This window comes from Amphiprion ocellaris, chromosome 8 (genome assembly GCF_022539595.1).
Source record: "Amphiprion ocellaris isolate individual 3 ecotype Okinawa chromosome 8, ASM2253959v1, whole genome shotgun sequence".
NCBI classification, from domain to species: domain Eukaryota; kingdom Metazoa; phylum Chordata; class Actinopteri; family Pomacentridae; genus Amphiprion; species Amphiprion ocellaris.
Genome location: NC_072773.1, coordinates 16,666,339 through 16,684,222, shown reverse-complemented (window position 1 = coordinate 16,684,222; position 17,884 = coordinate 16,666,339). Strand labels below are relative to the sequence as shown.

Here is a 17,884-nt window from a genome sequence, read left to right as displayed (position 1 = left end):
CAGGCCTGTGAAAAACACTCCAGAAAGGTTTTCTTTGAAAAAAAAAAATCATCATGAATTTTGGCGCAAAAAAACGCCATAGTATACTATGTCGAAAAAAAATGCGATTTTTCAACATGTGAAAAATATGCCATATGATGAAATAATGTAAAGCAGGCTGTGAAAAACACTCCAGAAAGGTTTTCTTTGAAAAAAAATCATCATGAATTTTGGCGCAAAAAAAACGCCATAGTATACTATGTCGAAAAAAAATGCGATTTTTCAACATGTTGTAAAAACATGCCATATGATGAAATAATGTAAAGGAGGCCGTGAAAAACACTATGGTGAGGTTTTCTTTGAAAAAAAGATCATCATGAATTTTGGCGCAAAAAAACGCCATAGTATACTATGTCGAAAAAAAATGCGATTTTTTAACATGTTGCAAAAATGTGCAATATGATGAAATAATGTAAAGCAGGCCGTGAAAAACACTCCAGAAAGGTTTTCTTTGAAAAAAAATCATCATGAATTTTTGCGCAAAAAAAACACCATATTATTCTGTCGAAAAAAAATGCGATTTTTCAACATGTAAAAACGTGCCATATGATGAAATAATGTAAAGGAGGCTGTGAAAAACACTATGGTGAGGTTTTCTTTGAAAAAAAAATCATCATGAATTTTGGCGCAAAAAAACGCCATAGTATGTCAAAAAATGTCATTTTTCAGCATGTTGTGAAAACATGCCATATGATGAAATAATGTAAAGGAGGCCGTGAAAAACACTCCAGAAAGGTTTTCTTTGAAAAAAAAATCATCATGAATTTTGGCGCAAAAAAAACGCCATAGTATACTATGTCGAAAAAAAAATGTGATTCTTCAACATGTTGTAAAAACGTGCCATATGATGAAATAATGTAAAGGAGGCCGTGAAAAACACTCCAGAAAGGTTTTCTTTGAAAAAAAATCATGATGAATGTTGGTGCAAAAAAAAACTGCCATAGTATACTATGTCGAAAAAAAATGCGATTTTTCAACATGTAAAAACATGCAATATGATGAAATAATGTAAAGCAGGCCGTGAAAAACACTCCAGAAAGTTTTTCTTTCAAAAAAAATCATCATGAATTTTGGCGCAAAAAAACGCCATAGTTTACTGTCGAAAAATGTCATTTTTCAGCATGTTGTGAAAACATGCCATATGATGAAATAATGTAAAGCAGGCTGTGAAAAACACTCCAGAAATGTTTTCCTTAAAAAAAAATCATCATGAATTTTGGTGCAAAAAAACGCCTTACTATATACTATGTCGAAAAAAAAATGCGATTTTGCAACATGTTGTAAAAACGTGCCATATGATGAAATAATGTAAAGGAGGCTGTGAAAAACACTATGGTGAGGTTTTCTTTAAAAAAAAAAATCATGAATTTTGGCGCACAAAAACGCCATAGTATACTATGTCGAAAAATACAATTATACAAGAAGAATATTAAACATTTTTAAAAAATATAAAACATTTAATTAGATTATTAAACCTTTAAAAAGACAAAACTTTTAATTTTTTAATTAAATGTTTAATTAGAAAATGAAATCTTAAAGACAATAAAGCTTTAAATAGGAATTAAACAGAAAATACAATGAAGCATTTAAAAAGAAAATTAAACATTATGTGTCAACACGGATCATGTGGTTTTAATTAATCAGCAGCAACATCACAACAACTGAGACAATTTTCAACAAATTAATGAAACATGTCATTTAAAACTATGAGTCTGTTTTAGTGTAAAATTAAAGCTGATTACTGACAACTAGAACATTAACGTTTCTGTTTTAATCATATTTAAGTTTCCTGAACGTTACATTAACGTCAACCAGCCACAGCTTTATGAACTTAATGAAACACATTACAGGAACACAACACACTTCAGCTGCTGACAGGAAACAACACAAACATCGTTAGCTTGATGCTACATCTAGCTGCTAATCAGGACTAGTCAGCTAGCTTGGTTAGCATCGTTATTTCACATTAAAGCTAATATTCACTGGATGCTAACTCTCTTCTCTGGTCAACACACACAGATAAACTTCACCAACTCCTGGGGTTCACTGCTCACATTATATCTGACTCTAGGGTTGCCACCTTTCAGAAATGAAAATAAAGGATGCCCACCACGGTCCTCGGGGCCACGGTTCAGTAAAGTTGGAAAGATATTCACAGATTCAGACTTCCAGCATCAATAACTCATTAGATATATGTTGTGTAAACATAAACAATGCCTCTTTTCCATCATTATAAGGTACACTGTGCTACTTGATAAAACTGGGCTTGTAGCACATTGTCTGCCTTGCAACAATGGGAAAGAGGCACCGTTTATGTTTTGATAACCTATATCTAATGAGTTATTGATGCTGGAAGTCTGAATCTGTGAATATCTTTCCAACTTTACTGAACCCAGGGCCACTACCACCCAAGGAGTGATATATTCAATTTTGAAAAAAGCATTTAGCCATACTTAAAGCTTTAAGTGCTTTATTAACATGAAACTAAGAGTTTTGTATTGTTTTATGATCGCAGGTTCTGCCTGAACAGAAGTGGCATCATTTTAAACTGTGAAACCAGACTAATGAAATAAAATGTAATGAGCAACCAGTGTGCAATACTGGATTCTGCAAAAACATAAACAACTGAATGCAGAATACTGGACAAAGAAATTCTCTACAGACATTTTTTTCATCTAAATGTAAATCTTAAAACAGTTAATGTATTAACTTATTTATGTGTATACATGTATTTGTTGATTTATTTAGTGCTGTTAACATATCAGAGTTCTGAGTTTTTCTTTAGATAGGCAAAGGCCATTTATTGATTACATATTGGCCATTATATAAACGTTTATTAAAAACTAAAAGGCATTAAAAAATACTAAACAACTTAAGCATTTATTGAGTCACTAAAACAGTGTAGAGTCTAGGACCACATCAGCATGATTATAAGCATCTTCTGGTAAATTAACAACCATATACTGATGTCTCTTACCATATGGACTTCAAGAGATGATTAGATGATGATAAACTGTGAGCTGCTGGTTGGGTTCTCTCTGTTCTCATGTTTCTCACATGTTGGTCCTCTGATGCTGCTTTACTTCAGCTAGTCCATGAGCAACAGAAAACACAGTTTGCCTTGTTCCCATTGCCAGGGGTTTCTCTCTTCCCACTCACATCGGTAATTTTACAAACGTTTTTGCTTCTGTGGACGTGGTGGAGTTTCGGGTGCAGCGTGATCTGCTGGACCTCGCATCGGGTCCTCGCTACGTGGGTCCTACGAAGTTTAAATTGGCTGCCCTTAGTATTTCCTGTGTTTTATTTTGTTCCTTATGCAGTTTTGACGAGTGCGTGACAGACGTGTACGGGGCGTTTATGAAAATACGGAATAATTTGTGTTCCGTATTGATTCAATACGGGACGCAACAATTAATTGTCAAATAAAGGACGATTCCGTATTTTAAGGGACGGGTGGCAACCCTATCTGACTCTGAAGTTGAACATAAAGTTCATTAAAACTGGCACCGATCAGTAAATTATCATTTATTACCGACCAGCTGTCGGAGTCCTTCAGTGTCTGTTGGTCCAATCAGCCGAAGGACTGAATTACTGAACTGAAAACTGATTAAAACAAGACAACGGACAGTAAAACTGTCTGTGGAAAATGTGCTGCTGCTCCACTGATAAATACCAACAAACTAAAACAAACTTGGTGGAAGTGTTGCTTTTAGTGATTTTTTAATAAATAGCAAATATGAGGCTTTTATTTTTCTGGAAGTAAAAGCTAACCCAGCCCCCTGGACTTCCAGTAAGCTGTGTTCCTATTGGCTGTCCAGGTGGCTGCTTGGTGTTTTCAGGAACACCTGAGCAGCTCAGTGTCTTCCTGTTTTATTTAGCTGCAGACAAACATTTCCTCTGTTTCTCTTCACCACAGAACCGGGTTTGGCTCTGTTTGTTTTTAGGCATTGGCTTGCAGCTAGTGATGGCTGATCGAGGCTTTGCTGAAGCTTCGACACTTCATTCAAAACATGGTTCATTACTCGAGGCCTCAATGACACACAGTGCTCGAGTAGGACATCTAGTGGTCAATAATATGAAGTGCAATCAAGACGAGGTCGTTGGTTCATGGATTGTTTTGGATTTGATTCGCCATGCACACATTCCTGTTTGACTACACTAGATGATTGTATGGGTTGTAGTGGACACAAAAATAATATTACTAGTAATAATAATGACAATAACTATTGAAGAGCATGTTTCTCTTCTTACCCCCTGAGCTACTCACTCAGATACTTTTTTTTATTTATTTTTTTTTGCGCATTTATCATCTATTTTTTTTTAATTTTTTTTTGCCATTTTCGAGTTTTTTTAACTTGAGTCTCGACTCGATCGTTTTTCTCAGGAGGTTGGACTTTAGCCTTTGTGCTGGAGGGTTGAACCCTCAGTTCCAAGACTTTCAAAGCCTCCAGACCTCCCGAGTCCTCAGGACCTGAGCTTTCACACAGTCTGAGGGCTGAAATGTTCTAAGTCCCACAGTAGTTCTCTGTTAGATTGAACTTCCAGACAGTCCAAGGACTGATATCTTCTAAGTTCCTGAGTACTTCTCTGTTAGTTTGAACCTTCACACAGTCTTAGGACTGAAATCTTAAAAGTTCTTGAGTAGTTCTCTGTTAGTTTGAACCTTCAGACAGTCTGTTAATGTTTCGATTAAATCTTTAAGGTTTTTCTTTTTAAATGTTTTACCACCTTTTAATGTTTAATTTTCTTTTTAAATCCTTCATTGTATTATCTGTGTAATTCCTATTTGAACTTGTATTGTCTTTAAGACATAATTTTCTAATTAAAGATTTAATTTTTTAATTAAATGTGTTGTCTTTTTATTGGATAGGTGTAGTGAGAGTCAGGGGAAGACTTGCAGCAAAGGGCCACTAGCGGGACTCGAACCCGGGACGCTGCGTCAGGGACCAGCCCTTATACATGCGTCACCCGCTTAACCCACTGAGCTATATGGGCTCCCTTGTTGTGTCTTTTTAAGGGTTTAATAATCTGATTAAATGTTTTGCATTTTTAAAAATGTTTCACATTCTTCTTGTTAAATTGTATTTTTTAAATGTTTAATGATGGAAAATACTTTATCTGTAATTTCTAATATTTGTATATTAAAAACTTTGTTTCATTTCATAATGACATGTATTGTATCTTGTTGAATTATCTCATTCAATATTTTGTCTGTTTAATAGAGTTAAACATTAAATACAATTAAATTATATACCACCTTTTAATGTTTACTTTTCTTTTTAAATGCTTCATTGTATTTTCTGTTTAATTCCTATTTGAAGTTTTATTGTCTTTAAGATGTAATTTTCTAATTAAACATTTAATTTTTTAATTAAATTTTTTGTCTTTTTAAGGGTTTAATAATCTGATTAAATGTTTTGCATTTTTAAAAATGTTTCACATTCTTCTTGTTAAATTGTATTTTTTAAATGTTTAATGATGGAAAATACTTTATCTGTAATTTCTAATATTTGTATATTAAAAACTTTGTTTCATTTCATAATGACATGTATTGTATCTTGTTGAATTATCTCATTCAATATTTTGTCTGTTTAATAGAGTTAAACATTAAATACAATTAAATTATATACCACCTTTTAATGTTTACTTTTCTTTTTAAATGCTTCATTGTATTTTCTGTTTAATTCCTATTTGAAGTTTTATTGTCTTTAAGATGTAATTTTCTAATTAAACATTTAATTTTTTAATTAAATTTTTTGTCTTTTTAAGGGTTTAATAATCTGATTAAATGTTTTGCATTTTTAAAAATGTTTCACATTCTTCTTGTTAAATTGTATTTTTTAAATGTTTAATGATGGAAAATACTTTATCTGTAATTTCTAATATTTGTATATTAAAAACTTTGTTTCATTTCATAATGACATGTATTGTATCTTGTTGAATTATCTCATTCAATATTTTGTCTGTTTAATAGAGTTAAACATTAAATACAATTAAATTATATACCACCTTTTAATGTTTACTTTTCTTTTTAAATGCTTCATTGTATTTTCTGTTTAATTCCTATTTGAAGTTTTATTGTCTTTAAGATGTAATTTTCTAATTAAACATTTAATTTTTTAATTAAATTTTTTGTCTTTTTAAGGGTTTAATAATCTGATTAAATGTTTTGCATTTTTAAAAATGTTTCACATTCTTCTTGTTAAATTGTATTTTTTAAATGTTTAATGATGGAAAATACTTTATCTGTAATTTCTAATATTTGTATATTAAAAACTTTGTTTCATTTCATAATGACATGTATTGTATCTTGTTGAATTATCTCATTCAATATTTTGTCTGTTTAATAGAGTTAAACATTAAATTACATTAAATTATATTAAACAGACAAAATATTGAATGAGATAATTCAACAAGATACAATACATGTCATTATGAAATGAAACAAAGTTTTTAATATACAAATATTAGAAATTACAGATAAAGTATTTTCCATCATTAAACATTTAAAAAATACAATTTAACAAGAAGAATGTGAAACATTTTTAAAAATGCAAAACATTTAATCAGATTATTAAACCCTTAAAAAGACAAAAAATTTAATTAAAAAATTAAATGTTTAATTAGAAAATTACATCTTAAAGACAATAAAACTTCAAATAGGAATTAAACAGAAAATACAATGAAGCATTTAAAAAGAAAAGTAAACATTAAAAGGTGGTATATAATTTAATTGTATTTAATGTTTAACTCTATTAAACAGACAAAATATTGAATTAGATAATTCAACAACATACAATACATGTCATTATGAAATTAAACAAAATTTTTAAAATACAAATATTAAAAATTACAGATAAAATATTTTCCATAAACATTTAAAAAATAAAATTAAAGAATATTAAACTTTTTAAAAAATGCGAAACATTTAATTAGATTATTAAACCTTTAAAAAGACAAAACATTTAATAAAAAAATTAAATGTTTAATTAGAAAATTACATCTTAAATTTCTTAAATCTTTTTAATAATAAAACTTTTTAAAAGTTTTATTGTATTAATTTTTTTTGTTTGATTTAATTGCTTTTTGTTATGCAGTTATTTCTTTAATCTTCTTTTTCTGTCAAGATTTTAACCCCAACCTTAAAAATGAAATAAACCCTTAAATCACAATGAAAATACTTCTGTTGTCACAATCATGAGTTAGTCAATTATTCAGTTTATCAATTCAACTTTATTTGTTTAGCAGCTTTTACACAGATGACAAAACTAAACAAGCAAAGAGAAAAAACCATGATTAAAACTCAAAAACATAAAAAAAAAAAAAAAAAAAAAAAAAAAAAAAAAGATTTAACATGGTAATAAAATATGTTGTGTCCAGGGGATGGAGGGACTTTATTGAAGTCTTCTTGGGCTCACATGGCAAATCATTTAAAATATAAACTTTATATTCAGTCTAAGGAAACTGGAAACTGCAGAGTGACAGAAGAACCAACATCTCCTGTTTTCTCCTTTAATGAGTGGATTCTTGTGCTTTCAGACTAAAGAACTACAGACTCTTCACAACCTGCTCAAACTCTTGGTACAGGACCTCACCACACGGGTCAAGAAGGTTTCCGTCTCATTTCTACTCTGAAGCTCACCTTCTCCTGCTCAAACTGCTGACAAATGTTTCTGCTGCTCTAAAGTCTGGTCTCCAGAACTTCCTAAAAACTCTCAAAGTCTCTTCTGCTGCAGGCTGCTTTGTAGAACTGTTCCAGAAAACCTCACTAAACCACATGGAGGGGCCTCAAGATAGTCGTCCAAATGAAACCATACAAAAACCAAACTAGTACAACCCAAACACTAAAGTCTCCTGCAGCCTACCAGAGAAGCTCTGAGAACAGAGAATCAGGACAGGAACTCTTACCTTCTGGACAACCAACCTTGGTTCACAAACAGGAATACAGAATGTGTCTGACCAAAAACCTCTGAAGATTCACTACAGCCAAGATAAAGACACAACTCAGCTGCACCAAATCCACTAATCACTGCAAACATTAGCACCATGTGGGTAAAGAACCACATTTACCAAGACAACTATCTAGTACAAAGCCCTAAAACACACCAAGAAACACATTAAAGACGATTTTACTGCTGGAAGCTGCAAGCCAACGCCTAAAGAACAAACTAAGGCAACAGAGCCAAACCCGGTTCTGTGGTGAAGAGAAGCAGAGGAAATGTTTGTCTGCAGCTAAATAAAGCAGGAAGACACTGAGCTGCTCAGGTGTTCCTGATAACACCAAGCAGCCACCTGGACAGCCAATAGGAACACAGCCACCTGGACAGCCAATAGGAACACAGCTTACTGGAAGTCCACAGGGCTGGCTTAGTGAAGGAAATTTAGTTTAAAGTTGAAGCAGAAAGTTAACAAAGAAAGTTGAAAACCACCTTCTGATACCTGAAATCTCTGAGTTTTCACACAAAGAACACCTGAACATGTCAAACTGGTTTCATAGTAGAACCGTCATTGTAAAAACGTCATAGTATGGTGTGTTGCTCAAAAAACATTAGGACCCGGCTGTCAGGGGACAAACATGTAAGAAACATGAGAACAGAGAGAATCCAACCAGTAGGTCACAGTTTATCATCCCCCAGTCATCTCCTGAAGTCCATATGGTGAGAGACATCAGTATCTGGTTGTTCATTTACCAGAGGATGCTTATAATCATGCTGATGTGGTCTGTACTCTACAGTATTTTAGTGACTCAATAAATGCCTAAGTTGTTTTTTTTTTAAATGCTTTTTAGTTTTTAATAAACATTTAAGAGCCTATATGTAATCAATAAATGGCCTTTGCCTATCTTAAGAAAAAGTCACTCAGAACTCTGATATGTTAACAGTACTAAATAAATCAATAAATACATGCATACACACAAAAATAAGTTAATACATTAACTGTGTTAAGATAAGATTTAGATTTTTTTAAAAAAGTTGTTTATGTTTTTGCAGAATCCAGTATTGCTCACTGGTTGGTCATTACATTTTATTAGTTTGATTTCACTGTTTAAAATGATGCCACCTCTTTTCAGACAGAACCTGTGATAATAAAACAATACAAAATTTTTAATTCCGTGTTAATAAAGCCCTTAAAGTTTTAAGTATGGCTAAATGCTTTTTTCAAAATTAAATATATCACTCCTTAGGTGGTAGTGGCCCCAAGTTCAGTAAAGTTGGAAAGATATTCACAGATTCGGGCTTCCAGCATCAATAACTCATTAGATATAGGTTGTCAAAACATAAACGGTGCCTCTTTCCCATTGTTGCAAGGCAGACAATGTGCTACAAGCCCAGTTTTATCAAAAGTAGCTGTCTTTCAAGCTACAGGAATAACATTGGTGTCTATGGAGTGAACAGGGTCCATCTGCAATTTGCAAAACCGCTGCAACAGTAAAGAGAGACAAATATTCAATAACTTCACTCTTATACATTGTAGTGTCACTAAAATCACTGCAGCCTTCAACTGGCTCCTGTTGACAAAGTGTCTGAACAGAAATGTAAATGCTGTAATTTGATTCTTTTAATGAACCATGTAACTTGAATGGATGTGATGCTGGTGTGACCACAGTGCACACGTCTGATGTTGCTCACAGTGGTCCAAGGGACGCTCAGGGAGTTTGTGTGTTTGCTCAGACTCATGAAAAATTACAGGGAACATTGTGTGGGACTCAAGCAGTTCCTTCTTTTACTCACTATCTCCCCAGCCTTAGGAAAAAAAAACCTGTTCACACGGCACAGATGAGGCTGAGGTACACAGGAAATGTTTGGCTCCATTGTACAAGTTTGGGTAAACAGTTTTGTGGGTTGCCCAGTAAGCCAGTGGGTCTGCCGTTCTTTCTAAAATTGCGTTCGCTGTGGCGCTTTGCATTTGCCAGGCTCTACTTGCGTCTTCGTCTAATAGGCTCCACAGTTGAACTGAAAAATATTGAAGATCATCATCATCATCATCACCAGAAATGTCAGTCATTCTCTATTCAGAAGAGAAAAAAAAATACCTGTGGAAGGTGCTGCTGGTGGTGGAGGACGAGGCTGTGGTGGTGCTTGTGACGTAGATGACTGCTGCTTGGTATTCTGACCCTAACCCTTCTGATTATTTTTGGTTACCTATTTGGGGAATTGTGTTTTGAGACTTTACGTATGAACCTTTTCTCCTCAACAGTACCTGGATCTCTTCTCCTGGACCATTTAAACAGCTAGTAAGACAAACTGCTTTTAAATAAAACTCGTGAAATTACAATAAAGATAAAGAGACTTTATTGTCATTGTGCAGAAGTACAACGAAAGTTGTCTGGAAGAACACGACAATTAGCGGCAGTGCAAACAAGAATAAAAATAGATAAAAATACTCTTTAAAAAAGTATATGTATTTCCAAGGCACACATTTAGATTTGAACATATTTGTGTAAATTATTGGAAATAAGACCAATTCAATGGTGTGCAGCTTTAAAATCACCTGGTATAGCTGAGCCTGCACCTACTGTCATATTCATGGGGAACATGATTGACTGATTTTACTCTGAACAAACTTAAAAAATTGAGCAATTAGTACAAAATCTAAAGACCGATAGGGAGGACTAAAGTGATAATCTGACAAGAACTCAACAACACTTGTAGTTGTGTACTAGTTAGAATTAAGCTTGCTGATTTCATATTTAGAGTTTAGACAACCCAAGGCGTTATTGACAAAACTCTGCGTTGTCGGCAGGATTCGAACCTGCGCGGGGAGACCCCAATGGATTTCTAGTCCATCGCCTTAACCACTCGGCCAAGAATGGGGCAAAAGGGTCTGCCCCAGTGGGGGAAAAGGGAAAAAAAGGGAAAAATTGAGGGGGGAAAGAGAGGGGAAAGGAAAAAATAGAAAAGAAGGAAAATATACAGCATATAAATTCTGTTTTCTACTCTGAGGGCTTCTTACCATTGTTTATTGCTTCAGCACTTATTTCAAGGTATAACATTACTACAATTATTATGTTTCTTGAGGGATTTGAACCGACAACCTCCCTGTACCAGAGTGATTTGGACTGTCCCCTCACTTTTTGATAAACTCAGTTATTTGAGAGACTAGTTTAGGGCAGCACAATAAATAAACACATTTCAAATTTAGCAAAGTGTTTGTTTTGTCACCAGCTGTAAAATTAATTCTGAATTTAGTTACTCAGTGTATTACACTCACTGTCCTAAGTCTAAAGAGTGTCCTCAGGAGATTAGATAAAAACGTGAAGGCATATTTTGGCTCAAACAAATATATTAAAACTTTATTGCAGCGTGCAATGAACACTGTCTCACAAACTGTCCAACAGACAGACAAACAGAGACATAAAATGGGAGAACAAGTCACAGTGACAGCATTTACTGTAAAGTCTTCCTCCATTCATCCAGGGTCAGTCCTGAGGCTGGACAATACCATCGACCCTTCATCTGGGTGTGTCCAGTCCTTTTACTTTTGTCCTGGCCACACTGCTTGCAGGTGTAATGGTACTTTTCCTTTGCCAGCCTGTTCTTTGGTGGTTCCCCCCTTGACACTAGCTCCTCATCCTCTGAAACAGATGTCCCTCCAGTAACTATCTGGCTTTCCTGTCTTGGTCATCTGTAAATATTAAATATAACACAGGTTGAGTCACTACACGTGAATAAATTACTATATTAATTAGTCATGAGCTCATTCAGTGTAGATTATGCTATGTAGACTTTAAACTTTAAAATGTTTTGATGATGAAAAACTTTATTTTTCATTATTTTAGCTCACATCAATAATAGATATATAGAATGTGTAATCAAAATATATATAAAATGAATTTTGATCATTATAAATACATTGCTGTTTATATTGGGGGACAGCAAATCCATTGTTTGCACAATGGCTGAGCTCCATTAAGAATATGGAGAAAACATCGATAAACGAGTCTCCAAAAAATGCTATTACCCGGACGAACAATGACACTTGGCATCAATATTTCACTTCTTAATGCTTTTCCAGAGAAATCGGCTTTGTTTATATGGCAAATAAACACATAAATAACACGTAATCCTCAGATGTTGTCGTATTATTTGCCGCGTAGTCTCGTATGTACACAGCCAGAAGTTACGTTGGAAAAGCGGGCTATGTAACACGAAAGTTAAAATATAACTGAAATAGCAAAGCTGACAGGACGGAGAATGAATTAATTTATTGTTTTGTCACACGATTAGAAATTCTGCTTACATAGAATGTTGCGTTTGTAAGTATTTATCACGTTTTCGAGCTTACCTTCTCTCTAATGTTGTGCTACAGCGGTGGAAAAAACATGGCGGCAAAACCAAACTTTTTACGCACGCCCCCTTACGTCACGTGACCCGTTCAGTCCATGGTTTGGTTTGGATCTGTTCGGACCTGGTTTGGACTCATGTTCGGACCTCGCTAGAAACTCTTTGATCTTGTTAGGAATATGTTCGAACCTCCGTTCGGACTTGTTCGGAATTTTTGTAAGGCGTTAGGACCATTAGGCAGTCCATTTACTGGCAGGTACGGCCACGACAACACATAACCCAACCCCACTACGTTGTGATGTAATCTCGCGAGAAGATGAAATTTGTCGCTTTCGTTTTTCTTTTGCTTAGTCGAAATGACAGTTAGTTTTCGTGTTATTTTCGGCTTGGCAGCTCCATAGGAATGCTATGGACAAAAGAAGCATTAGCCCGACATGGCTGACCACGGCTTTACTGTATTGTTGTGAAGGGATACCTATATTTCCCTGGTGGTCTAGTGGTTAGGATTCGGCGCTCTCACCGCCGCGGCCCGGGTTCGATTCCCGGTCAGGGAACGTGTTGTTTTTCTTTTTTTTTGTGCCCAATACTAGGCTATTCAGTCAGCAATTTTGACAGTATTTAACAGTAGGTTAACAGCAGCCTAATCAATGGAACCAAGTGTTATTCTATTTTTTTCATTAATGAATTGGTATTTATAGGACATGTAATCACAAAATGGCTCCTGTGGCAAAAGTCAGTTGCTCTGCATTGTCACAAGTGAACCTGAACAACAAACTCAGTTTTAATTGGTGGGCTTTATGGTGCTACTCAGTCCCATAGTATAGAATGCATAGCATACATAAAACACACATGTACTGTGAGGTTTTATAACTAAAGTTTCATCATATTTACAGACCCATTTTTCAAACAACTTAGCAGGGTCATCAACAATGATCTTTATTTCATTTAAATAGTTTTACTAGTATCATGCCCAGCGGTCCCAGTCTATCTGCCACACAGCTCTTCCTAATAATAACTATTCTTTATAAAGCCCTTTTAGAACATGGGTTTACAAAGTGCTTTCACAGACAAAACAAAAGCAGGACATGCAGAACTCAGAACAACAATCAACCTAATAAAGGGCCTGCTGTGTTGCAAAGTGCTCATACTAACATCCCAAGATTGTCATGAATTAGATTTTGGGATAAAATGAACAGATACGAAAAAGAATAGTACATTTTCTGACAGTAATCATTGTAAAAATACCATAATAATAAACCACAGAGCACAATATTAGGAAAAGTATAGTGTTACCAAAGACAGATTTATATATTGACCACAAATCACTTCTTCATTTAAAGGAATGCTTTATTGATATCCAAACATATACAACAAAACCAAAAAAAAAAAAAAAAAAAAAAAAAAAAAGCTTTAATTCATTCACCATAACCCTCCAAATCTGATCCCTTTTAATAATCTACATCAGCTAGGCCCCGGACCTAAATAAAGCTATAAGTACTCTAATGTCCTCCAGCCTCGGCGGCGGCTCTGAGCAGGCTGGTCATGTGCTGCACTTCCCATTGGCACCCAAAATAAATCACCCTTTTGTATGCATCAGTCTCCAAAAACTGATTTGAAGCTTTGAGGCAACGGCAGCACTGCAAGAAAAATCATTTATTTCAGTCTTAAAAATCATATTGTTCTCACGCGCAGAGAATTTCTTCACTTTGTGCAAGAAAATACACATGATTTTAGGAGCCAATACTAAAATAAATGACTTCAAATGAGCATTTCTTGAAGTGTACGAGAGTTTTCATCTTGGCAAAGCTGAGACACGCAGACAGAAAGAGATTCTGTAACAGATATTTAAATATTGGCAAGTTGGTTTAAAGTGATGGTGCACTAATAGCACAAATAATAAATCCTCTGTAAAGTCTTCAAACTGAGGGTAAAACATAATAAATCAGCTAACAGGAATATATTATCTACCAAAATGATCAACACAAACATACAAAACAAAAAAACCCACACTTTTGAATACACTGGCAACAGTTTTGAAGCAGTTTGACAGGAAGTTGTGTCCATAAATCATGTTTTTTTTTCACATCTGTTCATTGGAGTCCAACTTTTTCACTTGGAGATTCTTCTGTTTCATTAATTTTCAGCTGTTTTATAGGCTTATCATTCTAAAATGTTTAAAGGTATGACTCTAATCCCACAATAAAACACCTGTCCACATGTTTCTGTAGTTTTAACAGGTGAATATTATTTTTGGCAAAGCTGAAATGCCTTCGATGTCCAGAAAAAAAAACAAAACGCAGTAATGGCTCAAGTTGACCAACATTTTTAAGCCAAATTTGGCAAGCTGCAGGAGAATATTTGGTAGTAGTGCACTTTTTTGTTGTTGTTGGGAAATTTCACTACCATAGAAAAACAAAAACTAAGACTACAACTTCTTTTTCAGGAGAAAAGTGACAGTACTACACAATCCAGGGAACTGTCACTGTTTCTGAGGCGGTATAGGTTTCACAAGCGTAAGAGCGTTTTGTGTTAAAGGTTCGTGTTAGTTTGGCTTCATGCAGCACGTGTGCGATTTAGTGACGTTCAATGTGTGTTAAGAGGAGTGCATTTGTTCGCAAAGTTTCTGCTAGGACAGCGAGATGACACAAATTGTGACCCGTCAGAATTTAAGGGTGCGTTCAAAGACCCATACTATAAGGTATGGCAGAAAAAGAATGAATAATATGGCAAAAATACCAGTATGTCTGCTACATCTGTTTGCATCTTGCAGTGTGAAAGCCAGAATGCTTCTCTGGTCATTCCAACCCACAATCCTTTGCACAGCAGCAGATAACGTCACAGTGTGTTGTAAAACCACCTTGAGCCGCCGAGGGCACACAAACGCAAAACAGCTCATTTTGCACTGCAGACTGTGACGGTTCTCTAAGCAAGATGGTCAAAGTTTAAGCCGCAATTATATGACGAAGTCTGAGTTGGATGCGTACTGCATGCAAGAGCAGCTGAAAGGAAAAAGACAAAGAAAGCATGGGATTTGGAACGCACCATAAATGTCTTCAAGCTTACTCCCCCTTCCTTCACTCAAAGCAGTCTGTAACGACTTAAATCAAAAAAATAAACAAAAGTAGAACAAAGACAGAAAACAGCTACTTTTCTACCAGCTAAATTCTAATAAGAGGTGAGCCATTAAAAGTGAGTAAGGCTGATAGAGAAGCGTCGACATTCACCAGGTAGTGTACACAGCAAAGCATCGTCTCACATTGTTAACAAAAAGAAGGAAGCAGCAGCCAAACCTGGGTGACCAAGAAACACAGTCGAGGTGGTTTCAGAGGGTTTTCACGCTTTCAAGAATTATTCCTGTGAATGCTGCCTCTCTTTTCTCTATTCACAACCTTGCAGAGGAGTTGTAACATGTTTGCAGCCATTTCCAGAAATGGTGGAGGTCCTTTCTTGGTAAATAGTAAGTAACAGGCTGTAGTTTTTGTCAAAATGTTGTAGTTTTTCTTCATACCTTTATATACATATCTGAGGAAAACGTTCTGCATATGCATGGTGTTACAGTCATTAGCTTGCTAAATTATCAGCCCCAGTAGCTTCTAGACGCTCACAAGTTCCTTTCAAAGGCAGCAGTTAGTTTGACTTCTTGATTGAAACCAGTCAACTATGTTTCTTCCCACCTTGGTTTGATTCGTCTTGTGCCCAGACGGGTACAAAAACGCTGCAGCTCATTCATGAGTCAGTCTCACAAACGTTATTTTTGACCCAAAATGTACTTTGAACAGAAAAAACCCAACTCCTGGCAGACAAAGAAGTGACATCTGTGAAACTGACCCATAGTGTTTCTTTGTTTTCCCCATTTTCAAAGTTTGTTCAGCCTCCCTGTGCCGCTTTTATTAGTTTTTTTCCATCCTCCCAACCTGATTACTACCATTCGGCAGTATCGGTGACAATATATTTATTCATATATATTTATACATATTGATAAAAGTTATGTAAAAACATTATGCAAAGCAGTGTAAAATAGTTTATAATACAAAATGGTTTTTTTCTGTTTTTACATCCTGGGGTGTCTTTAGCCGTGTTTGCACGGTTCGTATGGTACAACTGAGATGAGATATGCACATGCATGTAGCAGGAGGAGATGTCTTGGATCTTGGCCCCCGTCCCCACCCCTCCCCAAGTCAAACCACTAAATGCTAAACCTGCGATGTAGCCGCAGAGCTGTGAAACAAACCGGATATGAGTTTGAGAAACAGGCGGGGCACGTGCTCACAGTGTGAATGCATCACTTAAGTAGGTGATAGTAGTCAGAAATAAGAAGACGAGAATAGTAGATTTAACTAGCAAATACACCATCATTTATATTATGCCCGTAAAATCCTCCTCCACCCTCAGTCTGAACAAACCCTAGCCACTAAACTCTGAGTTGGGAGCGCAAAAAAAAAAAAAAAAATACACCTGCAGAGTAAATTTTTAGATATCAGACTCCCACGCAATCAACCAGTGTGTCAAGAAGTCTCAATTCCAAAATTAAAGATGCTGAGTTTGAGACATCTTTTAATGCCTTTTTAGCCATTTCTTTAGCCAAGTTTGTTTAAAAAGGAGGAGTGTCAACTTATTTGGACTAACAAATGGATTTAATAGGGAGACCGTGGAGGCAGGCGGCAGTGATGTCACCAAGCGAGGCTGGTAAATTATTCAGGTTTAGACATCAACAAAACATTTTTGTCAGCAGCGAGGCAGAAGAGCGGAGGCCATGGGACCAGCGGTGATGGGGCTGGAGGGGAAAAGCTGACAACTCAAACACCACGAGTCCTTCACTTCTGCCTGCTGCCGTTTACGGACCTTGGGGCAAACGAGTGGCGGCGAGTCGCTGAGGTGGAGAGTCAAAGGTCTGAGGTGACTCTGCGATGAGAGGTGGTAACAGTACAGTCTAAGGGTTGTGAGGAAGGTGGCAGCGAGGAGGAGGAGGAGGAGGTGGGGTGCATTCAGAAAGGTGGGTTCTCCTGAGTGGGGGTGGTGTCGGTGGGGGAGCTGACGGCGTCCCCGTTCCCTCTGGGGCCGACGACCTTATACTGAAGAGAAGAGGGGGGAGGGATTATTGATTATGACCAGTGAATGTATGACTCATCAGTTTGTGTTTCCTGGAGATTTTTACTTTGACCACATTTAAAAACCCTCGTCTGCATGAATTGAGTATTTCCTTTGACTGAGATAGACAGAAAGACAAATAAACTAAAATATACTAAAATACATAATCTGTACAGTATGACATAAGAAAAAACTTCTGATTATTTTACAAAAAAACCCAACATATGTAGCATGTATTTCACTTCTTAGATTTTTACCAACTACGTGTTTTTCACACTACTCTGCACATCAGCTCTAGATATTTCACCATGCTGATTGTATCTCCCAACTTGCTGACCGTTTGCTCGTCTGTTTTTGAACCAGGTTGCATTCATTTTGTTCATTATGCATGTTTTACTTTTGCCTCTCAGTCTCTCTTGCCATCTACTTTTGCGGTTCTGTAGTTCAGTCAAGAAGTCCTTACATTTTTGTCA

The 17,884-nt window shown here is 35.6% G+C and overlaps 1 protein-coding gene, 1 long non-coding RNA gene and 2 other non-coding genes across 12 annotated transcripts in view; 1 reads left to right on the top strand and 3 right to left on the bottom strand.

Annotated features, from left to right (window-relative positions):
- Positions 1-10,770: 10,770 nt before the first annotated feature.
- On the bottom strand, positions 10,771-10,855 carry trnas-aga (transfer RNA serine (anticodon AGA)). The gene has a single exon. It is a non-coding gene; the product is annotated as a tRNA-Ser (tRNA).
- Positions 10,856-11,304: 449 nt separating this feature from the next.
- On the bottom strand, positions 11,305-12,752 carry LOC118470465 (uncharacterized). The gene is made up of 2 exons (XR_004847541.2): positions 12,325-12,752; positions 11,305-11,664 (listed from the first exon to the last, which is right to left on the bottom strand). It is a non-coding gene; the product is annotated as an uncharacterized LOC118470465 (long non-coding RNA).
- A 53-nt stretch (positions 12,753-12,805) lies between these two features.
- trnae-cuc (transfer RNA glutamic acid (anticodon CUC)) lies at positions 12,806-12,877 on the top strand. The gene has a single exon. It is a non-coding gene; the product is annotated as a tRNA-Glu (tRNA).
- A 1,084-nt stretch (positions 12,878-13,961) lies between these two features.
- LOC111570250 (TPD52 like 2) overlaps positions 13,962-17,884 on the bottom strand; it is a 29,368-nt gene continuing 25,445 nt past the window's right edge. For all 9 annotated transcript variants that reach the window (XM_055012870.1, XM_055012871.1, XM_035949378.2 and 6 more), the window contains one exon: positions 13,962-17,395. In XM_055012870.1, coding sequence (XP_054868845.1) covers positions 17,309-17,395 — 87 coding nt within the window. In that variant the 3' untranslated portion in view covers positions 13,962-17,308. The remainder of the gene's footprint in view (positions 17,396-17,884) is intronic.